The 27,992-nt window shown below is 40.3% G+C and overlaps 2 protein-coding genes across 2 annotated transcripts in view; one reads left to right on the top strand and one right to left on the bottom strand.

The window, feature by feature from the left end:
- LOC139759656 (enoyl-[acyl-carrier-protein] reductase, mitochondrial-like) lies at nucleotides 1–26,540 on the top strand. The gene is made up of 6 exons (XM_071682061.1): nucleotides 1–279; nucleotides 3,891–4,130; nucleotides 10,156–10,308; nucleotides 13,492–13,613; nucleotides 20,320–20,455; nucleotides 21,082–26,540. Exons 1-6 carry the CDS (start codon nucleotides 115–117, stop codon nucleotides 21,337–21,339), a joined length of 1,074 nt encoding a protein of 357 aa, XP_071538162.1. The 5' UTR covers nucleotides 1–114; the 3' UTR covers nucleotides 21,340–26,540.
- Nucleotides 26,012–27,992, bottom strand: part of Gpat4 (Glycerol-3-phosphate acyltransferase 4) — an 86,887-nt gene continuing 84,906 nt past the window's right edge. The window contains exon 9 of the mRNA XM_071682053.1: nucleotides 26,012–27,762. Within this exon, the coding sequence (XP_071538154.1) occupies nucleotides 27,639–27,762 (124 nt within the window). The 3' untranslated portion in view covers nucleotides 26,012–27,638. The remainder of the gene's footprint in view (nucleotides 27,763–27,992) is intronic.

A 27,992-nucleotide genomic window follows, 5' to 3' on the forward strand; every position in this document is an offset into this window, starting at 1 on the left:
TCCTGACCAGATGGATCACGAACGGTGAAGACATCATGGTGCCACTCTGCCAACACTGAATAGTCATGATATCTCTATACCTTGTTGATTCCAAGTATATCGTTTGCATTCAGTATGAAGCTTCAACCTAACCTTCTACTGCGTCTTGGTTTTCGACAGAATGCAAGACTCAGACACTTCACCGGTGTTGGGACGTCCCTTGTGTACAGAGAATATGGTGATCCACAAAAAGTTATTGTCAGGAGAGAAGATGTCATACCTAAATTAAAGGACGATCAGGTGTGAATCGTTAAGAAACAAGCAACAGTACAGTCAGGTTTTGACATGAGTAATGTGTGCCATTATATTTCTGATCTTATATGGTATTATTTAAAAGTTTATCATTCTGCAGAGCACGAATGGTATTTTCTTTCGTAGATTACTGAGTAAATGTTTCACTTCGCATCGCTGTTAGCTTTTAATATTGAATCATTAAGTCCTACAGCACATCCACCCTCCTCCGCACAACTCTATCAATAGCCCACGCTTCGCAACCGTATATAATTGTTGGAGCCACTATTCCTTCAAACATACCCATTTTTGCTTTCCAAGATAAAGTTCTCGACTTCCACACATTTTTCAATGCTTCCAGAACTTTCGCCCCATCCCCCACCCTATGATTCACTACCGCTTCCATGGTTCCATCCGCTGCCAAATCCACTCCCAGATATGTAAAACACTTTACTTCCTCCAGTTTTTCTCCATTCAAACCTACCTCCCAGTTGACTTGACCCTCAACCCTACTGTACCTAATAACCTTGCTCTTATTCACATTTACTCTTAACTTTCTTCTTTCACACACTTTACCAAACTCAGTCACCAGCTTCTGCAGTTTCTCACCCGAATCAGCCATCAGTGCTGTATCATCAGCGAACAACACTGACTCACTTCCCAAGCTCTCTCATCCACAGCAGGCTGCATACTTGCCCCTCTTTCCAAAACTCTTGCATTTACCTCCCTAACAACCCCATCCATAAACAAATTAACCATGGAGACATCACGCATCCCTGCCGCAAACCAACATTCACTGAGAACCAGTCACTTTCCTCTCTTTCTACATGTACACATGCCTTACATCCTCAATAAAAACTTTTCACTGCTTCTAACAACTTGCCTCCCACACCATATATTCTTAAATACCTTCCACAGAGCATCTCTAACAGTTCTATCATATGCCTTCTCTAGATCCATAAATGCTACATACAAATCCATTTGCTTTTCTAAGTATTTCTCACATACATTCTTCAAAGCAAACACCTGATCCACACATCCTCTACCACTTCTGAAACCACACTGCTCTTCCCCAATCTGATGCTCTGTACATGCCTTCACCCTCTCAGTCAATACCCTCCCATATGATTTCCCAGGAATACTCAACAAACTTATACCTCTGTAATTTGAGCACTCACTTTTACCCCCTTTGGCTTTGTACAATGGCACTGTGCAAGCATTCCTCCAATCCTCAGGCACCTCACCATGAGTCATACATATATTAAATAACCTTACCAACAAGTCAACAATACAGTCACCCCTTTTTTAATAAATTCCATTGCGGTACCATCAAAACCTGCTGCCTTGCCGGCTTTCATCTTCTGCAAAGCTTTTACTACCTCTTCTCTGTTTACCAAATCATTCTCCCAAACCCTCTAACTTTGCACACCACCTCGACCAAAACACCCTATATCTGCCACTCTATTATCAAACACATTCAACAAACCTTCAAAATACTCACTCCATCTCACATCACCATTACTTGTTATCACCTCCCCATTAGCCCCCTTCACTGAAGTTCCCATTTGTTTCCTTGTCTTACGCACTTTATTTACCTCCTTCCGAAAGATCTTTTTATTCTCCCTAAAATTTAATGATACTCTATCACCCCAACTCTCATTTGCCCTCTTTTTCACCTCTTGCACCTTTCTCTTGACCTCTTGCCTCTTTCTTCTATACATATCCCAGTCATTTGCATTATTTCCCTGCAAAAATCGTCCAAGTGCCTCACTCTTCTCTTTCACTCATAATCTTACTTCTTCATCCCACCTTTCACTACCCTTTCTAATCTGCCCACCTCCCATGCTTCCCATGCCACAAGCATCTTTTGCGCAAGCCATCACTGCTTCCCTAAATACATCCCATTACTCCCCCACTCCCCTTACATCCTTTATTCTCACCTTTTGCCATTCTGTACTCAGTCACTCCTGGTACTTCCTCACACAAGTCTCCTTCCCAAGCTCACTTACTCTCACCACTCTCTTCACCCCAACATTTTCTCTTCTTTTCCGAAAACCTCAACAAATCTTCACCTTCGCCTCCACAAGATAATGATCAGACATCCCTCCAGTTGCACCTCTCAGCACATTAACATCCTAAAGTCTCCCTTTTGCACACCTATCAATTATTATGTAATCCAATAATGCTTTCTGGCCATCTCTCCTACTTACGTACGTATACTTATGTATATCTCTCTTTTTAAGCCAGGTATTCCCAATCACCAGTCCTTTTTCAGCACATAAATCTACAAGCTCTTCACCATTTCCATTTACAACACTGAACACCACATGTGCACCAATTATTCCCTCAACTGCCACATTACTAACCTTTGCATTCAAGTCACCCATCACCATAACCTGGTCTCGTGCATCAAAACTACTAACACACTCACTCAGGTGCTCCCAAAACACTTGCCTTTCATGATCTTTCTTCTCATGCCCAGGTGCATATGCACCAATAATCACCCATCTTTCTCCATCAACTTTCAGTTTTACCCATATCAATCTAGAGTTTACTTTCTTGCACTCTATCTTATACTCCCACCACTCCTGTTTCAAGAGTAGTGCTATTCCTTCCCTTGCTCTTGTTCTCTCACTAACCCCTGACTTTACTCCCAAGACATTCCCAAACCACTCTTCCCCTTTACCCTTGAGCTTCGTTTCACTCAGAGCGAAAACATCCAGGTTCCTTTCCTCAAACATACTACCTATCTCCTTTTTTCTCATCTTGGTTACATCCACACACATTTAGACACCCCAGTCTGAGCCTTCGAGGAGGATGAGCACTCCCCACGTGACTCCTTTTTCTGTTTCCCCTTTTAGAAAGTTAAAATACAAGGAGGGGACGGTTTCTGGCCCCCCGCTCCCGTCCCCTTTAGTCGCCTTCTACGACATCGAGGAATGCGTGGGAAGTATTCTTTCTTCCCTATCCCTAGGAATACATACACAGACATATACATATATACACATGTACATATTCATACTTGCTTGCCTTCATCCATTCCTGTCGCTACCCTGCCACACAGGAAACTGTTGCTACCTCCTGCTTCAGCAAGGTAGTGCCAGGAAAAACAGACAAAAAAAGGCCACATTGTTCACACTCAGTCTCTATAGAAATTCTTTCTTTCACTTTCTCGTTTTCCTCTGCACTTTCTTCATGACGATCTTGTTTCTTCTCACATTGCTGAACCATGTCCACAATTTGTTGATAAATTGGCTGATAAAGAACAGGCTCATCATTATCAGTGTTCATCCATTCCTCTAAGTTTTTTCTTTAATCTATGTGGTTATTGCTGATAGTGCTGCCCTGGTGGCAGATCCACAAACTAATGGTGACAGTTTCGAAATATGCTGGACCATAGGAGTTGCCAGACCACAGAGCACCAGATTAGATAGGTACAACCTATATCTAAACTTTATTTGGATCAAGAATGCAGGACACTTATTCAGATACTTTTTATCTGTTTTATATTCATTCTGTATAAGTTTTGTAATGTAACTTGTGCAGTCATGAAGATTATGTAACTGTTGCAGTGTAGTTGTTTATGTATTTTTTGGTTTCCCAGCAAATTTTTTCCTCAGGTGTTGGTGAGAATGCTTGCAGCTCCTGTCAATCCAGCAGATATTAACACAGTCCAAGGTGTTTATGCAGTGAAGCCACAGCTCCCTAGTGTGCCTGGCAATGAGGGTGTTGGTGAGGTTGTGGAAGTTGGCAAAAATATTGAAAGTGAGCTGCAACCTGGAAACTATGTTATTCCTCGAGTTAATGCATTTGGTACTTGGCGAACTCATGTTGTAACTACTTCCAGTGAAATAATTAAGGTATGGTTATATTGTGGTGGAATATAACAGTAGGTATTGACATATTGACAGTAAAAACATTAGAATACTTTTCCTAAAATTAAAGGGATGCTTTACATGAAATGTATTCATTGTAAGTTACTCTCATTATCAGTCACATGTGACATACATGATTTGCAATTTTGTTCTACCATTTTTTAAACTATGTGTAAAGTGTAGCTTTCATAAGCATTAACACACCATTACAAGTAAACAAAAGCTGATAAAGACTGATTTTTTTTTTTCATACTTCTACATATACAGATGCTCCCCAACTTACAATGATTGGACTTATGATTTTTCGACTTTACAGTGGTGCAGTAGCAATAAGCATTCAACAAAAGCTGTGTGTATATATATATATATATATATATATATATATATATATATATATGTATGGGGGTGGGTTGGGCCATTTCTTTCGTCTGGTTCCTTGCGCTACCTCGCAAATGCGGGAAACAGTGGCAAAAAAAAAAAAGAAAAAAAAAGAAATATATATATATATATATATATATATATATATATATATATATATATGTTTACCAAATGGCGTCCTAGCTTCATCTCTTCGATGTATATCAACTGACTGTTATATTTCTCTCTTGTGTCTCCCCGATGATGTGATTATTACACGAAAGTGCACTTGGGAACTTTTCGTGTTTCATTTTCCCCATGGACTCATAGGAATATCTTGATCACGCACAAAATTGTGATCCTTTCCAACATTTTTTTTATTATTTTGCTTTGTCGCTGTCTCCCGCGCCTGCGAGGTAGCACAAGGAAACAGACGTAAGAAATGGCCCAACCTACCCCCACACACATGCACACACACACACGTCCACACACGCAAACATACACACCCACACATCCCAACGTACACACATATATACACACACAGACACACACATATACACACATGCACACAATTCACACTGTCTGCCCCTACTCACCCCCATCGCCACACACGGAATAACATCCCCCTCCCCCCTCATGTGCGCGAGGAAGCGCCAGGAAAAGACAACAAAGGCCCCATTCGCTCGCACTCAGTCTCCAGCTGTCATGCAATAATGCCCGAAACCACAGCTCCCTTTCCACATCCAGGCCCCACACAACTTTCCATGGTTTACCCCAGACGCTTCACATGCCCTGTTTCAATCCATTGACAGCACGTCGACCCCGGTATACCACATCGATCCAATTCACTCTATTCCTTGACCGCCTTTCACCCTCCTGCATGTTCAGGCCCCGATCACTCAAAATCTTTTTCACTCCATCTTTCCACCTCCAATTTGGTCTCCCACTTCTCCTCGTTCCCTCCACCTCCGACACATATATCCTCTTGGTCAATCTTTCCTCACTCATTTTCTCCATGTGCCGAAACCATTTCAAAACACCCTCTTCTGCTCTCTCAACCACGCTCTTTTTATTTCCACACATCACTCTTACCTTTACATTACTTACTCGATCAAACCACTACACACCACATATTGTCCGCAAACATCTCATTTCCAGCACATCCACCCTCCTGCGCACAACTCTATCCATAGCCCACGCCTCGCAACCATACAACATTGTTGGAACCACTATTCCTTCAAACGTACCCATTTTTGCTTTCTGAGATAATGTTCTCGACTTCCACACATTCTTCAAGGCTCCCAGGATTTTCGCCCCCTCCCCCACCCTATGATTTACTTCTGCTTCCATGGTTCCATCTGCTGCCAGATCCACTCCCAGATATCTAAAACACTTTACTTCCTCCAGTTTTTCTCCATTCAAACTTACCTCCCAATTGACTTGACCCTCAACCCTACTGTACCTAATAACCTTGCTGTTATTCACATTTACTCTTAACTTTCTTCTTTCACACACTTTACCAAACTCAGTCACCAGCTTCTGCAGTTTCTCACATGAATCAGCCACCAGCGCTGTATCATCAGCGAACAACAACTGACACTTCCCAAGCTCTCTCATCTCCAACAGACTGCATACTTGCAGTATCATTAAATTTTAGGGAGAATAAAAAGATGTTCTAGAAGGAGGTAAATAAAGTGCGTAAGACAAGGGAGCAAATGGGAACTTCAGTGAAGGGTGCAAATGGGGAGGTGATAACAAGTAGTGGTGATGTGAGAAGGAGATGGAGTGAGTATTTTGAAGGTTTGTTGAATGTGTTTGATGATAGTGTGGCAGATATAGGGTGTTTTGGTCGAGGTGGTGTGCAAAGTGAGAGGGTTAGGGAAAATGATTTGGTAAACAGAGAAGAGGTAGTAAAAGCTTTGCGGAAGATGAAAGCCGGCAAAGCAGCAGGTTTGGATGGTATTGCAGTGGAATTTATTAAAAAAGAGGGTGACTGTATTATTGACTGGTTGGTAAGGTTATTTAATGTATGTATGACTCATGGTGAGGTGCCTGAGGATTGGCGGAATGCGTGCATAGTGCCATTGTACAAAGGCAAAGGGGATAAGAGTGAGTGCTCAAATTACAGAGGTATATGTTTGTTGAGTATTCCTGGTAAATTATATGGGAGGGTATTGATTGAGAGGGTGAAGGCATGTACAGAGCATCAGATTGGGGAAGAGCAGTGTGGTTTCAGAAGTGGTAGAGGATGTGTGGATCAGGTGTTTGCTTTGAAGAATGTATGTGAGAAATACTTAGAAAAGCAAATGGATTTGTATGTAGCATTTATGGATCTGGAGAAGGCATATGATAGAGTTGATAGAGATGATCTGTGGAAGGTATTAAGAATATATGGTGTGGGAGGCAAGTTGTTAGAAGCAGTGAAAAGTTTTTATCGAGGATGTAAGGCATGTGTATGTGTAGGAAGAGAGGAAAGTGATCAGTTCTCAGTGAATGTAGGTTTGTGGCAGGGGTGTGTGATGTCTCCATGGTTGTTTAATTTGTTTATGGATGGGGTTGCTAGGGAGGTGAATGCAAGAGTTTTGGAAAGAGGGGCAAGTATGAAGTCTGTTGTGGATGAGAGAGCTTGGGAAGTGAGTCAGTTGTTGTTCGCTGATGATACAGCGCTGGTGGCTGATTCATGTGAGAAACTGCAGAAGCTTGTGACTGAGTTTGATAAAGTGTGTGAAAGAAGAAAGTTAAGAGTAAATGTGAATAACAGCAAGGTTATTAGGTACAGTAGGGTTGAGGGTCAAGTCAATTTGGAGGTAAGTTTGAATGGAGAAAAACTGGAGGAAGTAAAGTGTTTTAGATATCTGGGAGTGGATCTGGCAGCGGATGGAACCATGGAAGCGAAAGTGGATCATAGGGTGGGGGAGGGGGCGAAAATCCTGGGAGCCTTGAAGAATGTGTGGAAGTCGAGAACATTATCTCGGAAAGCAAAAATGGGTACGTTTGAAGGAATTGTGGTTCCAACAATGTTGTATGGTTGCGAGGCGTGGGCTATGGATAGAGTTGTGCGCAGGAGGATGGATGTGCTGGAAATGAAATGTTTGAGGACAATGTGTGGTGTGAGGTGGTTTGATCGAGTAAGTAACGTAAGGGTAAGAGAGATGTGTGGAAATAAAAAGAGCGTGGTTGAGAGAGCAGAAGAGGGTGTTTTGAAATGGTTTGGGCACATGGAGAGAATGAGTGAGGAAAGATTGACCAAGAGGATATATGTGTCGGAGGTGGAGGGAACGAGGAGAAGTGGGAGACCAAATTGGAGGTGGAAAGATGGAGTGAAAAAGATTTTGTGTGATCGGGGCCTGAACATGCAGGAGGGTGAAAGGAGGGCAAGGAAAAGAGTGAATTGGATCGATGTAGTATACTGGGATTGACGTGCTGTCAGTGGCTTGAATCAGGGCATGTGAAGCGTCTGGGGTAAACCATGGAAAGCTGTGTAGGAATGTATATTTGCGTGTGTGGACGTATGTATATACATGTGTATGGGGGTGGGTTGGGCCATTTCTTTCGTCTGTTTCCTTGCGCTACCTCGCAAACGCGGGAGACAGCGACAAAGCAAAAAAAAAAAAAAAAAAAAAAATATATATATATATATATATATATATATATATATATATATATATATATATATATATATATATATATATTTATTATTATTATTTTGCTTTGTCGCTGTCTCCCGCATTTGTGAGGTAGCGCAAGGAAACAGACGAAAGAAATGGCCCAACCCACCCCCATACACATGTATATACATACACGTCCACACACGCAAGTATACATACCTATACATCTCAATGTATACATATATATACACACACAGACATATACGTATATACACATGTACATAATTCATACTGTCTACCTTTATTTATTTTACTTTGTCGATGTCTCCCACGTTAGTGAGGTAGCGCAAGGAAACAGACGAAAGAATGGCCCAACCCACCCACAAACACATGTATATACATACATGTCCACACACGTAAATATACATACCTATATATCTCAACGTATACATATATATACACACACAGACATATACATATATGCACATGTACATGATTCATACTGTCTGCCTTTATTCATTGCCGCCCCGCCACACATGAAATAACAACCCCCCTCCCCCCTCATGTGCGCAAGGTAGCGCTAGGAAAAGACAACAAAGGCCACATTTGTTCACACTCAGTCTCTAGCTGTCATGTAATAATGGACCGAAACCACAGCTCCCTTTCCACATCCAGGCCCCATAGAACTTTCCATGGTTTACCCCAGACGCTTCACATGCCCTGGTTCAATCCATTGACAGCACGTCGACCCCGGTGTACCACATCGTTCCAGTTCACTCTATTCCTTGCACGCCTTTCACCTTCCTGCATGTTCAGGCCCTGATCACTCAAAATCTTTTTCACTCCATCTTTCCACCTCCAATTTGGTCTCCCACTTCTCCTCGTTCCCTCCACCTCCGACACATATATCCTCTTTGTCAATCTTTCCTCATTCATCGTCTCCATGTGACCAAACCATTTCAAAACACCCTCTTCTGCTCACCACACATCTCTCTTACCTTTTCATTACTTACTTACTCGATCAAGCCACCTCTCACCACATATTGTCCTCAAGCATTTAATTTCCAACACATCCACTCCCTGCCATCCTCATCTATAGCCCATGCCTTGTATCCATACAACATTGTTGGGACTACTATACCTTCAAACATACCCATTTTCATCCTTACTGAGCATGACCTTCGTTTCCACATGTTCCCCAGTACTTCCAGAACCTTTGCTCCCTCGCGCACCCTATGACTTGCTTCCACTTTCATGGTTCCAGTTACTACCATGCTCACTCCCAGGTATCTAAACTCCCCAGGTAACTAAACTTCTTTATCCAGAATGGTGAAAATGGATATGTTTGAAGGTATTGTAGTCCCAACAATGTTGCATGGATGCAAGTCATGGTCTATAGATAAGGATGAGTATAGGAGGGTAGAGATGTTGGAAATGAAATGGTTGAAGACAGGATGTGGTGTGAGGTGGTTTTGTAAGTATTAAATGGGTAAGAGAGAGTTGTGGTATTAAGAAGTGTGTGGTTCAGAGAGCTGAAGAGGGTATGCTGAAATGGTTTGACCTTAGAGAAAGCATGGGTGAGGAGAGGTTAACAAAGCAGATATATGTCAGACTTGGAGGGTGGAGTAGAAAATATTTTGAGTGGTCTGGGCCTGAACATGCAAAAGGGTGAAAGGTGTGCACAGGATCAAATGAACTGGAGCTATGTGGTATACAGGGGGTGAGTTGCTGTCAGTAGACTGAATCAGGGCATGTGAAGCAGCCAAGGGTAACCAAAGAAAAGTCTGTGGGGCCTAGCTGTGTGTAGGGGGCTGTGATTTTGGTGCATTGCATATGACAGCTACAGAATAGACGAGTGAATACGGCCTATCTTCATTTGTTTCTGAGACTGCCTTGGTAACACAGGACAAGTAAGAAAGAAAAGGAAAAATGCAAACATATAGATGATATTCATTATTAAACAGTATTTGGGGAAAATTTTCAGCGAGAGTGCTAAAAGACATTTAAGCTCTGATGACATATTTAACATATATATTTTGTTTCAGATACCTTCTGATGTAGATATAGCTATGGCTGCTACTATTGCTGTCAATCCAGGGACAGCATATAGAATGCTCAAGGACTTTTCTCCGCTCAATAGTGGTGACACAGTGATTCAGAATGGGGCTAACTCTGCTGTGGGTCAGGCAGTGATACAGGCAAGTACACAATGAATTGAGAGCACACAAAGTTACATAAATTTGTGTCTGATTGCTAATGCTGAACTTACTGCATAACTAGATTGTTAAATTGATGAAGGTAGTACAGTATTACAATATTTTATAATTCTTTGATTATCTTCACACATGGACACATAGGAAAGGGAAGCCCTGTTTTATGAATTTTCATTTATTTTGCTTATTCACTGAATTGGATCTTTACTAAACCTGAATTCCCTTTAATAAATTACTCAATTAATGAAGTTACTAATTGAGTACAAGTATTTTTTTATCAGTAAATCTGATATATTGACTTTCATGGACCTAAGCAATGGTGCTCCATTTTCTAAGCGGAAAAATGATTATAGATAATGTGAAATTCAAAACTCTAACATATTCTACACCTCTTTCAAGCCTTTCTTTCCCTTGCTTCACTCCAGATATGTTTTTAACAATGGTTATTTCTTTCTCCAGTTTCACATGCATTATGATATAGAATAATGTAATGGGAAGATTGTGGTTGAGAGAGCTAAAGAGGGTGTGCTTCAGTGGCTTGGTCATATGGAAAGAATGAGTGAAAAAACATTGACAAAGAGGATATGTGTGTCTGAATTGGAGGGGATGAGGAGAAGGGGGAGACCATATTGAAGTTGGAAAAAATGGAGTGAATAAGATTTTGAATAATAGAGCCTGAACATGCAGAAGGGTGACAGGCATGCATGGGATAGAGTGAACTGGAACTGTGGTTTTGGTTTGTTGCACATGATTGTTAGAAAATGGATGTGAGCCAATGTGGCCTTTCTTTATCTGTTCATAATGCTGCCTCAATAGTGTGGGAAACAGCAAACAAGTATGAGAAAGAACAGTTGTGCTCGTTCACTGTTTCCTGTAGTAACAAGGTAGCATCAGGAACAGACAAAATGTCCTCATTCATTCGCATCCACTCTCTAGCTGTCATATAGATTGCACTGAAATCATAGTTCCCTAGCCACAACCAGGCTCAACAGACCTTTCTGTGGTTTCCCCTAACTGTTTCATATGCCCTCGTTCAGTTCATTGACAGCACGTCACCTCCTGTATACAACATCACTCAGATTAACTCTATTTTATACATGCTTTACACCCTAATGCATGTTCTGGTTGCAGGATTTCAAGACCTTTTTTGGTCCATCTTTCCATCTCCAATTCGGTGTTCTTCTCCCTATCTCCTTCACTTCAGACTCTTCCTTCTTGTCCCTTCTACTTTTGACACATATACCCTCTTTGTAAACTGCTACTCACTCATCCTTTCCATCCAAGCCATTTTAGCACACCCTTTTCAGCTCTTTCAACCATACTTTTCTTATTATTACACTTCTCTCTTACCCTATCATTCCTTACATGATCAACCATTCTCACACCTCATATTGTCCTTGAACATTTAAGTTCCAGCATATTTCTGAAGGCCCTCTATGTTGTAGTAGTTAGCATTACTGGTTACCATGGTTGAAACCTGCATAGCTTCAAATCACAGATGTGAAAGTTGGCCCACGCCTAGCCCAGGCATTCACACACCCACACCTCAGGGCTGATTTATAAATGGATACCTAGCTTGGGCAAGGGTGTATGTGTGTGTATGTGTGTGTGTGTGTGTGTGTGTGTGTGTGTGTGTGTGTGTGTTCATACACACACGAGTAAAGACATTGTCCATATACAAACTGTAAGGGTTGGGGCAACACATCTATAAAACTCTCTGTAGTACACAGATAGCAGCCACAACCACTCTCCTCTGTACTTTCTTATCTAGAGCCCAAATGTTGCACCCATGCATCACCATTGGTACCACTGCACCATCAAACTTATCCATTTTTGCCCTTACAGATAAAGACCTCTCTTTCCACACACTCCTTAGTGTGTCCAGACCTTAGTCCTCCTAGCCCACCCCTTGGCTCATTTCAGCTTCCTTCAAGTGTTTTTCCATTCAAATTCACACTCCAACTCACATGTCTCGTTTAACTGTGATAACTAATAACCTTGCTTTTATTCAAATTGATGCTCAACTTTCTCCTTTAACACATTTTCCCTAAGTCAGACACCAGTTTCTGCAGTTTCTCTTTCAAGTCTGTCACCCATGCCAAGTCACACGAATAACTTACTTAGCCTTTAGGTCCACCCCCAACAGCATGGAGGCCTGCCCATCTCTCTAAAACCCTTACATTCTCCTCCTTCATCAGGTCTTCCATGATTAGATTAAATAGGTGTGGTAACATGGCACATCCCTGCTGCACACCCATCTTTACCTGGAAACATATGCTCTCCTCTCTTCCTACTTTGACGTATGCCTTCCATGTCTTGTTTAAAACTCTTCACTGTTTTTAACGGCTTTCCTTCACCATCATATATTCATAATTCCCTCCATAAAGCATAGCTATAAACATTGTCCGATGCTTTCTTCAGATCCATAAACACCATTTCAAATCATGGTTTCTCTAGATACTTCTTATATACATTCATCAAAGCAAACACTTGATCCACACACCCTTCTCACAATCCTGAAGCCATGTTAGTCCTCCTATCTGATGCTCTGTGCTTGACACCACCCTCTTGATCACACTCTCCTACACCACTTACTAGGTACACTAAAGAAAAATTGTGCTCCTGTAATCTGATCATTCATTTTTGTCCCCCATTATTCAGGGTGTGGAGACTTTTGGAGGGGAGGGTCATAGCAAGGGTGTAATCAGGGGAGGGAAGGGCCCTGTCGGGGCTGGGGTCATATAATAAAGTGTTTGTGTAGTCTATGTCCTGCCACTGAAGTGCCCAAAATGAATAAAGCTTTAGAGCTAGGCTGAAGGCCAATCTAGGAAACTGGTCTTATAAATAATGGTTAAAGAGTATATACCTTACTGATTCACCACCCACAGAACAGCTTTTCCTGACATCCACCCTGACTTCTTACATCCTCATGTAATGTTTCATGAGGCCATATGAATTTTTTTGGCTATATTGTTGCTGAGTGACGAAGAGTCTTTTACTGAAGGAAATATAAGGCTTACTCTTTATACAGTATTACTTAACACAAATGACTCCAGCTGTGCGGTGGATGACTCGGGTGCAGTCTAATCATGCATCTTTATTTATTGATATTTGCATACCACTGCATGTACAGACAGTGTCTTTGAAATATTGTTTATTTTCTTGTAGATAGCAGCAACTCTTGGTGTAAAGACAATCAATGTGGTGCGTGATCGACCTGCTATCAGTGTGCTGAAAGAACACCTCACTAAATTGGGGGCTACTGTGGTAGTGACTGAGAATGAATTGAGGTAAGATGGTGATGTATTGCACTTTCTTGCTTAGATGATTCCAACCATCCAGTACTTTAACACATAACCAGTGTCAGTGTTTCTTTACTTCCTTCTTAACCATATTCTTTCTCAGCTACTAATCATAGCCTCTGGTAACTCTGGTATTGAATCTCAAAAAGAACTGTAACTGTCCATCATCTAGTTGATTTAAGAACTTAAAGGCCTTTGTTTTTGTGTGACTGTGTGCCAGTTAGAAAGTAAAAACTTTCACACACTTTTTTAGGACTTAGTATTGGGCTGTGTTGTAAACAATGTTTTTTTCTAATCTAGGAATGCTTGGTCCTCCGTTCATATGTAGAAAATAATGCCTTTGATGATTTTTTATCCCTGGGGATAGGGGAGAAAGAGTACTTCCCACATATTCCCTGCATGTCATACAAGGCAACTAAAGGGGGTGGAAGCGGGAGCTGGAAACCCTTCCCTTCTTGTATTTCAATTTCTAAAAGAGGAAGCAGTAGAAGGAGTCAAGCTGGGAGTACTCATCCTCCTTGAAGGCTCAGATTGGGGTGTCTGAATGTGTGTGGATGTAACCAAGATGAGAGAAAAAGGTGAGATGGGCAGTATGTTTGAGGAAAGAAAGCTGGATGTTCTGGCTCTGAGTGAAATGGTTTGGAACGGTCTTGGGATTGGTGAGAGGACAAGAGGTAAGGAAGGAGTAGCACTACTCCTGAAGCAGGAGTTGTGGGAGTGTGTGATAGAGTGTAAGAAAGTAAATTCTACATTGATGTGGGTCAAACTGTAAGTGGATAGAGAGAGATGGGTGATTATTGGTGCTAATGTACCTGGTCATGAGAAGAAAGATCATGAGAGGCAAGTGTTTTGGGAGCAGCTAAGTGAGTGCGGTAGCAGCTTTTGTGCATGGGACCGGGTAGTAGTGATGGATGACTTAGATGCGAAGGAGAGTAATGTGGCAGTTGAAGGTATAATTAGTGTACATGGGATATCCACTGTTGTGAATGGAAATGTTAATGAGCTTGTGGAATTGTATGCTGAAAAAAGACTTGTGATTGGGAATACCTGGTTTGAAAATAGATCTATACATAAGTATACATATGTGAGTCAAAGGGATTTATTTCATTACATGTTAATAGGCATGTAAAAGAGAGACTTTTGGATGTTAGTGTGCTGAGAGGGGCAGCTGGTGGGATGTCTGATCACTATCTTGTGGAGGCAAAGGTAAAAATTTGTAAAGGTTTTCAAAAAAAAGAAGAAAATGTGATGAGAAGAGAGTGGTGAGAATAAGTGAGCTTGGAAAGGAGACTTGTGTAAGGAAGCACCAGGAGAGATTGAGTGTAGAATGGCAAAAGGTGAGAGCAAATGACATTTGGGGTGTGGGTGAGGAATGGGATGTATTTAGGGAAGCAGTGATGGCATGTGCAAAAGATGCATGTGGCATGAGAAAGGTGAGAGGTGGGCAGATTAGAAAGGGTAGTGAGTGGTGGGATGAAGAAGTAAAGATGTAAGTGAAATATAAAAGAGAGGCATTTGGACAGTACTTACAAGGAAGAGCAAATGACAGGGAGATGTATAAAAGAAGACGGTAGGAGGTTAAGAGGAAAGTGCAAGGGTTGAAAGAGGGCAAACGAGAGTTGGGGTGAGAGAGTACCATTGAACTTTAGGGAGCATAAAAAGATTTTTTGGAAGAAGGTAAATAACATGCATAAGACAAGAGATCAAATGGTAACATCAGCGAAGAGGGGAAGTGATAACAGGTAGTGATGACGTGAGAAGGAGAAGGAATGAGTATTTTGAAGGATTGTTGATTGTGTTTGGTGATAGAGTGGCAGATATAGGGTGTTTTGATTAGGGTGATTTGCGAAGTGAGAGGGTCAAGGAGAATGGTTTGGTTAAGAGAGAAGAGGTGGTGAAAGCCTTGTGGAATATGAAATCTAGCTAGGCAGCAGGTTTAGATGATATTGTGTTTGAATTTATTAAGAAAGGGGTTGCCTGTGTTGTTGAGTGGTTGGTAGAATGCATGCATAGTGCTAATGTACAAAGGCAGAGGGGATAAAGGTGAGTGTTCAAACTACAGAGGCATAAGTTTGTTGAGTATTCCTGGGAAATTGTATGGGAGGGCATTGATTGAGAGGGTGAAGGCATATACAGAGCATCAGATTGGGGAGGAGCAGTGTGGTTTCAGAAGTGGTAGAGGATGTGTGGATCAGGAGTTTGCTTTGAAGAATGTGTGTGAGAGATACTCAGAAAAACAGATGGATTTGTATTTAGCATTTATGGACCTGGAGAAGGCATATGATAGGGTTGATTGAGATGTTTTGTGGAAGGTCTAAAGAGTACATGGTGTGGGAGGTAAGTTGCTAGAAGCAGTGAAAAGTTTTTACCAAGGATGTAAGGCATGTGGACAAGTAGGAAGAGAGGAAAGTGACTGGTTCCCCGTGAAGGTCAGTCTGCAGCAGGGGTGTGTTATGTCCCCATGGTTGTTTGATTTATTTATGGATGGGGTAGCTAGGGAGGTAAATGCAAGTTTTGGAGAGAGGGCAAGTATGCAAGTATGCAGTCTCTGTGGGATGAGAGGGCCTGGGAAGTGTGTCAGTTGTTGTTTGCCGATGATACAGCACTGGTGGCTGATTCGTATGAGAAACTGCGGAAGCTGGTGACTGAGTTTGGAAAAGTGTGTGAAAGGAGAAAGATGAGAATAAATGTGAAGAATAGCAAGGTTATTAGGTTCAGCAGGGTTGAGGAACAAGTTAGTTAGGATGTGAGTTTGAATAGAGAAAAATTGGAGGAAGTGAAGTGTTTTAGATATCTGGGAGTGGACTTAGAAGTGAATGGTACCATAGAAGTGGAAGTGAATCACAGAGTGGGGGAGGATGCGAAGGTTCTGGGAGCGATGAAGAATGTCTGGAAAGATAGAACGGTATCTCGGAGAGCAAAATTGGGTATGTTTAAAGGAATAGTAGTTCCAACAATATTATATGGTTGCGAGGAATGGGCTATAGATAGGGTTGTACAGAGGAGGGTGGATGTGTTGGAAATGAAAAGTTTAAGGACAACATAAGGTGTGAGGTGGTTTGATTGAGTAAGTAATGAAAGGGTAAGAGAGATGTGTGGTAATAAAAAGAGTGTGGATGAGAGAGCAGAAGAGGGTTTGTTGAAATAGTTTGGACACACGGAGAGAATGATCGAGGAAAGGCTGACAAAGAGGACATATATATGTCAGAGTTGGAGGGAACAAGGAGAATTGGGAAACCAAATTGGAGGTGAAAGGTTGGAGTGAAAAGGATTTTGAGTGATCAGGGCCTGAACATACAGGAGGGTGAGAGGCGTGCAAGGAATAGAGGGGAACAATGTGGTATATGAGGTTGACGTGCTGTCATTGGATTGAACCAGGGCATGTGAAACGTCTGTGGTAAACCATGAAAAGGTCTGTGGGGCCTGGATGTGGATAGGGAGCTGTGTTTTTGGTTTATGATTTTATTTTTATGTGCACCTTGCTATAAGCCATAAATAATAATAATAAAAAAGGTACAACCATTTTGGTGTACTCTAGACTGCACATTATGGTAAAAAATGTGTTTATTATAAAACTAGCAAAGGTTAACTCTGAATTTAAGATGAAAAATAATGGATATATTTTTGGGCACCCATTCATAAAAATATTTATTTGTTTTTATGCACAGAAAGGTCTGTATATCTCTATATCTCTGATGCCTGCTCCCTTCTGGAGTTTCCTCAACGGGGTGGCCATGGCATTAGAGTCTCTATAACTAATGAACTCCAGTGCCGCTTCTCAGCCTTTAGTGCCTCACCCTCAGTAGGCTGCTGGCAGAGGGCAAGTCTAGTGCAGTGTTTGCAGAGGATCCTGCCTTATGTTCCTGCTTACTACTTCTACCTAATGTTTCTACATAAATGTTCCTTCCTACTGCTTCTGTCTATTGCTCCTAGTATTTTGCCAAAAGGCAGTAGCACCCACCACAGGAAAATCTAGACTTATGAAGAATGAGGTGGGTGAGTTAAGTGTTGTGAAGTAGTATGTGTGACAATGAGAGATTGTATAATCAATTAGGCATCCAAAGGGTTAAAGCAGTGAATTCTTAGGAGAAAAACATTGACAGAAGAGGGGCAAAGAGCTTTAATGACAAAATGTAGTTTTACAATTAGATTTAGAGGATTCATAGACTTGACTCTCACTTAAGTACTTGGAACTAGAGTTACCCCAGATGTGAAAGCAGTATATTCCATGAAAGGTCAAATTAACTGTGTCAAAACTGGAAAATCTCCATAGAAGAGAAGCATCCTTAACATCAAAATCAACTGTTTTTAAAAGGGACGGTTATTTGTTAGTGTAGTGTGGGGTATCCAGGATAGATGAGACACTGGTTTACCATTCTTTGCCCTGTAGTTATAATCATAAGAAAAGATAAGAAATTGAAGGGGTTTTAGAAATAGGAAGAAATGGACTTTCCAGGCATGATATTTCACCAGGCTACTTCTACCTTACTGAGGAATCCTATCCAAATCCAAGCTCAAAAAATTGGTTTTGATGTGAGATGTAGATTTTTTTTACAAGTTAGTGAGGTAGATTTTAAAAAAAAGAGTCATCAGCCTCTGAGTGAATCAGGCTTTTGAAGGAGAAAGATTATTAATGATGAAAAGGGTGGAGTAGGTAGGAGATAAGACAGTGGAGAAGTTAAACCATCTACAGCAACAGAAATGGACTGGTAAGTCAAAACAGGGGAACTTAGAAATCAGATCATGATACTGTACAATTCAACACCCATTCTGAATATTTCATATATCAAGTGTTACAACATGAGATTCCCCAAAGTCTCTGTTAGGATTATCAAATTATAAGAAATTAGATATGTACATCATCAGTATATCCTATCTTGGAACCATCATATAGATGAATAGAGAGGTTTTGATTCATAATTCATAAAGAAACAGAAGTTGAGAAGAGATTCAAGGATTTTGGAAATAGTAGAAGTTTGTTAATATGGCAATAGGTGGGGTTGGAATAGTCACCCTTCTTTGGGATTTGGTACACCAGTGCATGTTTCCAAAATGGAGATTTGTTTTTTGGCCAAACTATAACATCTGAGCAAATGCAGGCTCAAGTTCTAAGGTACACTCAAAACACTAAAAGGGATATCATTAATTCATATGCTTTGCTTAAGTGAAAAATGAGTAATGCATTTGGATTGTCTGAAAAGGTAATGTCGAAAGAGGCTCTTTGGTAGTAGTAGGTGCATCAGAAGGTGACAGAATGTTGGAATAATCTAATGTAGAGTTAAAGGGGAAAAAAAAAGAATCAATTAGAGTATTGTTAGTTAGGAAAAGAGAATGAAAGGTAGAACAACAGGCATTGTTGGAAATGTATTTGACCAAAGACTGAATCATTGGAAGAAGAGAGGTAACCACACTTCCTTTGAAGAAAGTGTAGTGATTCACCTTACATATGACATTTTTATAATGAATTCATGAAGAGTTGAAAGCTGACCGAGACTCATGGAAAATTAGTTTTTCTAGTTTCAGTCCACCAGATCCCTTGCTTATGTGGGCTCATGAGAGCAACAGGCTCATAGATTGGAACCTGAGAAAGTCTTAAAGGAAGAAGGATATGCCTCCGTCCCTGTACGAGTAACCTGTACATAAAGCAGAAAGAGAGGCATCCGAAAAGGAGAAATAGTAATTTTCTCATGATAATATATTTCACTTAAGTCATCTCTGTTAGACATTTTGATCAAGCTCAGTGGGGTGAATAAAGTGACTTTGACAAGACTGTAAGCAGGTGAATCAGTTGGAAGGGAAACTGCTCAGCTATTTTATAAAGGATGCCATGCATCTTTTAACATAGTGTTGGGGCACTTTCCCTAGTAGACCCTTCCTCAAGAGCCAAAAGTCAATTTTGCCCCAAGAAACTAGGCTCTTTGAAGCTCTTTTTGGTGTATTGATTTGAATTGTAATATTCCATGTAAGCTTTCTGTCATCATGATAGTTATTACTCATCTCCATGCACATGTGTGGGCCCTTATCAAAATTTGGCCCTGTAGTGAAAATTCCTTAAAAGAGGCCCTGGAAGGATTGGTGGTTAAAAGCTAATCCACAGTGTTGGGAGAGTGGTTGTACTAGTCTGGAACATGAATGGGTGACATTATTTTTCCATATTGTTAAGAATGGAAAACTTGTGGGCTTATAACTCCCTAATTCACACACTATCTCTGTGGTTGGATTTCAGCCAGTCCTTGCAGTGTTTGTTGAATTTTCCTGATTAGAGATCTCAGCTTCAGGATGACATCGTGGTGCCACAGCAGAAATTCTGATAGCACAGTAATAGAACATAATAAGGTTTCTAGAGTTCAGAGAGCAGCAGATGAAAAAGAATCATATTGATTGTTAGGAGAGAGAACTTGAGCCAGATGACGTTAGAAAAAGATCAAACACCTTCTTTGTAGTTATTGTGGATTTATGTTACGGTTAGGAGATATGAAAAATTACTTGAAGTATTACGAGGGACATATACTTGTTTGATTGTGTTCGATAGATCAGGAGAAACATTACAGATGCTTGTGAAATGAGTGTCTATTCACAAAAATGAATAATATGTAAATTCTTTATTGTTATAGATTGAAGTGATGAAAATTAATATGTAACTTTTATCATAAATTTTGAAGTGATGATATTTAACTCATCCCTTTTTTTAAAGGAAAAGTGAGGAAGTGAAATCTTTACCACAACCAAAACTTGCACTGAACTGTGTGAGTGGGCAAAGTGGTACAGAAATTCTGAGGAAGCTCTCACCTCATGGGGTCATGGTAACTTATGGAGGCATGTCTAGGCAGGTAAGAAATTCATATACATTCATCACAAGTGTAGACAGGATTATTAACCCTTTCAGAACTGTGATAGGGTAAAAAAAAAAAAAAAGTGACCCACAAACAAACAAAAATTAGCAAAACCTGTAATATAGAAAAAAGTGCCATGAGCAATTTAAACAACCACAGCCATGTAAGCCTAAATGTGATGCCAAACATTTAAGTCTTTACATTTAAACAGCATGTCATCCTCCACTCTCATTTTAATGTCCTTGGAGATTGAGTCTCCCTCAAACACCTGAATTTAGAATCACTTGTCATGGTCTCCTAATAATTCCAGGCATGATAGTTGGCTGTCATCATCACCTAAACCCCTTCCCAGCATGGTAATCTATGGGTAACTGAGGCTTAAGGATACAGTATATGTTATTATCTCTGGTTTCACTGATACTGAAAGGGATAATACTTACATGTTATTCACATGAGGCTGGTTCACATATGTACACAGATAATGTTCTTTGAGAAGTAGACCACATATGATTACATACTGTAATTGCATTTGTCATGATTAAGTAATTTGGTGATATATTGTTGATATTAAACTTGAATACAGTATGTTGTTTAAAGAGTTTCTTTAATTTTTTATCTTGCAGCCAGTAACTGTACCAGTTGGAGCTTTCATCTTTAATAATGTTACTTTGCGGGGTTTCTGGATGACACATTGGAACAAGGAGCATTTCAGTCATCCAAAACGACATCAGATGTTAAATGAGCTATTTCAGTTAGCAAAAACTGGTGGGTTGCAGCCACCTAATCACAGCCTTGTACCATTTTCAGACTACCATATAGCTCTAAAGAATGCCATGCCTAGAGAAGGAATGTTATGCAAGAAACAAATTTTAATATTTTGAATTACAGAGTTTATATGATTCAGCAAATAGCAGATGGCTGTATTTGTGAAACTGTGCTCCCTCTCTCTCAGTAAGTTGAAGATATAAAGGAAAATGTCTGAAACCTAGAAGCTTATCAGCACGGAAGGTTTATTATTTATTTTATTATACTTTGTTGCTGTCTCCTGTGTTAGTGAGGTATTGCAAGGAAACAGACGAAAGAATGGCCCAACCCACCCATATATACATGTACATACATAAATGCCCACACATGCATATATACATATACATTTCAACATATACATACACAGACATACATATATACACATGTACATATTCATGCATGCTGCCTTCATCCCTTCCTGCCGCCACCCTGCCCCAAACATGCTCCCTCTCTCTCAGTAAATTGAAGATACAAAGGAAAATGTCTGAAACCTAGAAGTCTATCAGCATAGAAGGTTTATTATTTATTTTATCATACTTTGTTGCTGTCTCCTGCGTTAGTGAGGTATCGCAAGGAAGTAGATGAAAGAATGGCCCAACCCACCCACATATACATGTATATACATAAACGCCCACACACGCATATATACATATACATTTCAACGTATACATACACAGACATACATATATACACATGTACATATTCATACATGCTGCCTTCATCCCTTCCCGCCACCACCCTTCCACACACATGCTCCCTCTCTCTCAGTAAATTGATGATATTAAGGAAAATGTCTGAAACCTAGAAGCCTATCAGCATGGGAGGTTTATTATTTATTTTATTATGCTTTGTTGCTGTCTCCTGTGTTAGTGAGGTATCGCAAGGAAACAGACAAAAGAATGGCCCAACCCACCCACATACACATGTATATACATAAATGCCCACACACACATATATACATATACATTTCACTGTATACATACACAGACATACATATATACACATGTATATATATTCATACATGCTGCCTTCATCCCTTCCTGCCGCCATCCTTCCACACATGAAATGGCACCTCCCCTCTGCGTGCGTATGAGGTAGCACTAGGAAAAGACAACAAAGGCCACATTTGTTATCACTCAGTCTCTAGCTGTCATGTGTAATGCACCAAAACCACAGCTCCCTTTCCATATCCAGGCCCCCCCCCCAAATTTTCTATGGTTTACCCCAGACGCTTCACATGCCCAGGTTCAGTCCATTGACAGCACGTCGACCCTGGTATACCTCATCATTCCAATTCACTCTATTCCTTGCACGCCTTTCACCCTCCTGTATGTTCAGGCCCCGATTGCTCAAAATCTTTGTCACTCCATCCTTCCCCCTCCAATTTGGTCTCCCACTTCTCGTTCCCTCCACCTCTGACACATACATATCCTCTATGTCAATCTTTCCTCACTATGAGCTCTTTGTGCTTCTTCACTCATTCTCTCCTTTGACACACGCATCCAAACTCAGTCACCAATTTCTGCAGTTTCTCACTCAAATCCATTGCTGTATCACCAGCAAACAACTGACTCACTTCCCAGGCCCTCTCATCCCCCACAGACACATACTTGCCCCTCTCTCCAGGACTCTCACATTTATTTTCCTTACCAGTCCATCCATAAACAGACAGCAACCATGAAGATGTCACACACTCCTGACACAGACCAATCTTTCTGTGGGACTATTCACTCTCCTCTCTTCCTACTAGCACACAAGCCTTATGCCCTTGTAAAAAACTTCTCTGTTTCTAGTATCTTTCTTCCTCTTAATCGTATAAAATGTACATGCATATCCGGGGAAGAGGTTTTTATATCTTGGTAAATACATGCTGGACTCTGCCTCCTTGGAGGGGGTGTTGGGATCCTGCCTGTAAAGCCTCAATACATCTTTCCCAACATAACTTTAGTTTACATAAAAGCCTTAATGACGTATGACATCACCTGTGGACATGGCTACACCTCTTTATCACCCTTTTATTACTTATTTGATTAAACCACCTTACACCACATATTGTCCTTAAACATTTCATTTCCAACACATCCACCCTCTTCTGCACATCTTCATCTATAGTCCATGCCTCGCATGCATTTAACATTATTGAAACTATCATACCTTCTAACAAACCCATTTTTGCCTTCCCAGATAATAACCTTTCGTTCCACTAATTTTTCAGTGCTCCTGGTACCTTTGCCCCCTTACTTTGAAACAGCTTCCTCTAATTTCTCTTCCATTCAAACTCCCACCCCATCTAACCAGTCCCTATACCTTGCCAAACCTAATATCTTTGCTTTTATGCATGTTAAATCTCAGCCTCCTCTTTTCACACTCTCTTCGAAAGTTGTCTTCAACTTCTGCAGTTTCTCACTCGAATCTGCCATCCCCCGTTTAATGCTTTTTTCATGCCTTCACCCTCTCAGTCACAAATCTCCCATACAACTTACCAGTTACATGCAGCAGGCATACCTCTGTGGTCTGAACAGTCACCTTTATTTCCCTTGCCTTTATACAATGGCATGATACATGCATTCTACCAATCCTTAAGTACCTCACCATGATCCATACACACAGTGAAAATCCTAACTACCCAGTCAACAACACAGTCACCCCCTTTCTCAGGAAATTCAACTGCAATACCATCGACTCTAGCGTTCTTGCCACATTTCATCTTATGTAAGGCTTTCACCACCACCTTCTTTCTTCCCTAAATCACTCTCCTTGACTTTTTCACTTCACAAACCATCCTAACTCGCTCTACATCTACCACCGTTATGTAACACATTCAACAGTCCCTTAAAATACTCACTTCATCTTCTCACTTTATCACTACTTGTCACCACTTCACAAATTACCCCTTCACAGATGTTCCATTTGTTCTCGTTTTTTGCACACTATTATCCTCCTCCCTAAACGTCTTATTCTCCCAGAGGTTTACTGATACTCGTTCACCCAACTCTCATTTTACCTTTCTAAACTCCTGCATCTTCCTCTTTACCTCTTACCACTTTCACTTAAACATCTACCAGTAATCTGCACTCCCCCTCAGTAAATGTCACCTATATTTCTCTTTTCTTTCTCTAGCAACTCTCCTTCGTCATCCCACCGTCTGCTATCCTTTCTAATCTGCCCATCTCCCCACCTTACACATGCCACATGCATCTATTGCACGTCATGGCTGCTTCCCCAAATACCTTCCATTCTTCACCCACTTTCTAGCTTTGCTTACTTTCACCTTTTGCCATTCTAAATTCAGTCTTCCTGATATTTCTTCGCACTGGTCTCTTTTCCAAGCTCTTTTACTCTCATTACTCTTTTTGCCCATAATGCTTCCTCTTTTCCAAAAACCTCAACAAATGTTCACCTTATCCTCCACAAAGTGATGAACATCCCACCTGCTGCTTCTCTGAACACATCCACATGCAAAGCCTTTCCTTTGCACACCAGTCAATATGTAATCCAGTAATGCACATGGACAATTTTCCATATATAAGTATACTTGCATACATCCCTTTTTGAACTAGGCATTCTCAGTCACTGGTCCTTTTTCTGCACACAACTCAACAAGCTGTTCACCATTTCCATTCATAACACTGAACACCTCATGCCCCCCCAGCTCAACGGTTCAAGCACCCTTTCTTCTGGTGAATGGCTTCTAGGGTCACGGTGCCTTAAACATTTTCGAAAAGAAAACGCTTTCCTGGTCAACTGCCGGATTTCCATTCATAATACTGAATACCCCATGCCCCCCAGTTATACCCTTAACTGCCACATTACTCACCTTCACATTTCAATCACACATCACTAATACCTGAATCTCTTGCATCAAAATTTCTGACACACTCACTAAGCTGCTTCCAAAATACTTGTCTCTTGATCTTTCCTCTCATGACCAGGTGCAACAGCAATCCACTTTCATTTTTACCCACATTATTGTAGAGCTCACTTCCTTGCACTCTTGTCACACACTCCCACAACTGTTTCAGCAATAATGATACTGTTTCCTTAATTCTTGCCCTTTCATTAACCCATTGACTTTACTCCAGACACATTCTCAGACTATTCTTCTCATTCACCCCTGAGCTTTGTTTCACTCAGAGCCAGAACATCCAGGTTTCATTCTTCAATATACTGCCCATCTCCCCTTTCTTCTTTTGGTTACATCCACAATAAAGACACCACAGCTTGAGATTTTAAAGAGAATGAGCACTTCCTGCTTGGCTCCTTCAGTTACATCATTTAGAAATTGACGCACAAGTAGTGCGTCCCTTTAGCCACCTTCTACAACACAGGTACTACGGTGGTAGAATTCTTTCTCCTTTTCATTCTGAATTTAGGGGGAAAATGTACTTTGATTGATGCACACCTTCCATAGCCCTTCTCCACCACCTCCCCTGATATCTATGCATTAACTTTAGCATTATGGCATAGACATATACAGTATTTCACTTTATTTCCATACACTTGCATTCATTTTTTCAAAATGGAAAAAATTGAAGTTTTAATACTGTGATCAACTTTCAGTAAGACTCCTAATTTTGAGATAAACTGTACAGCTCATTTTCTGGATAATCATCGTTATGAGGAGAAACTAAATAATGTTTTAGGATATTATGTCTGGGGAATAATTGAGTGGTGTTGTAGGTTTGGATTCTCTGTTTAACTGGGTCACATATAAATGGAAGTTTTCTGCATATTAAATGAAACCACAAATGCAGGACTACAATATTTTAATTCTTGGAGATTTTTTCTGTCATCTTTCATACCTGTTAGCTGCCATCTGCCTTAGTGAGGTAGCATCTAGAACAGAAAACCGAGCCTTACAGGAAAAATCCAAACTTGGCTGTTTCCTCTGTTCCTTTTGAAAAATAATAATACAGGAGGGGAATATTTCTAAGCTCCCACTCCCATCCCTCTTAATTGCCTTCAACACACAGGAAATACATATGTAGTAGTCTTTCTCTCCTGTCCCTTGGAATATTCAGGGAATTATAAATGCTAAAGGTTTTTCAGGGTATACTGTAAGTAACATGGCAAATACGATTAATTTTATTGTATTTACTAGTGTATTATCTTATAAATATGCAAAGGCTAATTCATACACATATCACAGTCATTTTGCTTCAAAAAAACATTAATGAAAACATTCTCATTTATTCCACTAGGATTCTCTCTCAATCTATTACTGCCTTGGTGTAACAAATGTTTATTTGTATCAAAATAAATTACAGTACAAGTTAAACGATTCTACTTATTTTCATAAAACTGAAAGTATTCATTGGACAAGATGAGTACATGATCATGAGAGTCAAACAACCTATAGGATGATCCCCATGTTACGCAGCATGCATCATGATTCAAAGTCTGTTGAGTTGACCACAAAATTTCTGGGGTACAATAGTTAAGGCATAAATGAGGTCATACTCAACTGATAATGACCACATTTCAAGTAAAGTCCTTGAATTAAAGCTCTTGCTAACTTGTTTAACTCCCTTGCCCACATTTGTGTACATAATGGACAGAATGCTGAACATGAAACATCCTACCAAAAGTGACCCAACTACCACTAATAATTATCACAAATTACATTTCAAAATATATATGGCAGTACAATGAAATAACACCTGCAGCATTATACACACAGTAGTCCAAGACACCAGTCATTGTAGGACATGGTACCATAAAACACGTGATATTTCATGTACAGCAAAATCTAATTTATTTTGCCTTCTTAACATTGTCATTCTCCTACAGAGACATGGCAAGATGTTGACTGACCAACTTCAGACAGTGGATTATCTAAAGAAAATATATATAAAAAAAATCCCTTATAGAAAACATCAAGAATATTCCTGACAAAGCAGTCATACTGTAGTGTTTCATACTAACATTCTGATTATCCGGAACTCTGTTTTAGATAGTTTTACTAGCCATTCTCTGAAGAAACTTCTTCCACCATGCCCAACTTTCTTTCCTATAATACAATACTTCTGGCAAGCTATCAAGTTTCCTCCCTAAGCATGATTCCAAAGGAATTTTGCTTTAACTGAACTTTCTGAAGCAATGTAAAAAATTTCCTGTATTACTCTCTTCAATGTCAATCAAATAAAATACTCCAAACCCACCTTCCTATCGAACATTATCAAAAGTATGTTTGACATACACCTGAGAACAATCCAACACAATACAACCCAATAACACAATATAATTACATTACGATGTGCAGGAGTATATCTCATGGTTGATTCATAGCTATTATGACAAGTCTTTTTTGTAGAATTGTCCATACACTGCTTTCCTATTTTATTCACATCACCTTTTTCTCTTGTTCCTCCTTTAGTCATTCAGTCTTTTCCTCTTTCTTCTCCGAATTTACATTTTGAACTTTGAGACGCCGTGAAAACTCTTGCTGATACTGCTGTTTCCATTCCTTCTTTGGTGCTGACCGCTTCAATCCACCATCCCTGAAATTCAATACATGAAGTAAGCCATATCTTTTAACGAACTTTCAAGTACATCTTACCTTTGAAACTCAAACATTCACATTTTCCATCTATGTGCCCCTTGAACCTTAGAAATTATATAGTTTTCCCTTTCCCTGCTCTTCTGCAACTTTTGAAAATCAAATCATCATCCAATCATACTTTCTTTTGGTTATCATGAATTCTGATTCAACCCATAAATGAAGTTTTTA

This window comes from Panulirus ornatus, chromosome 33, assembly GCF_036320965.1.
Source record: "Panulirus ornatus isolate Po-2019 chromosome 33, ASM3632096v1, whole genome shotgun sequence".
Classification (NCBI taxonomy): Eukaryota; Metazoa; Arthropoda; class Malacostraca; order Decapoda; family Palinuridae; genus Panulirus; species Panulirus ornatus.

Coding starts and splice junctions, on each gene's coding strand:
- LOC139759656 (XM_071682061.1), top strand. CDS start 115: ATGAAGCTTCAACCTAACCTTCTACTGCGTCTTGGTTTTCGACAGAAT. Junction 4,131..10,155: donor CTTCCAGTGAAATAATTAAG/GTATGGTTATAT, acceptor ATTTTGTTTCAG/ATACCTTCTGATGTAGATAT. Junction 20,456..21,081: donor ATGGAGGCATGTCTAGGCAG/GTAAGAAATTCA, acceptor TTTATCTTGCAG/CCAGTAACTGTACCAGTTGG.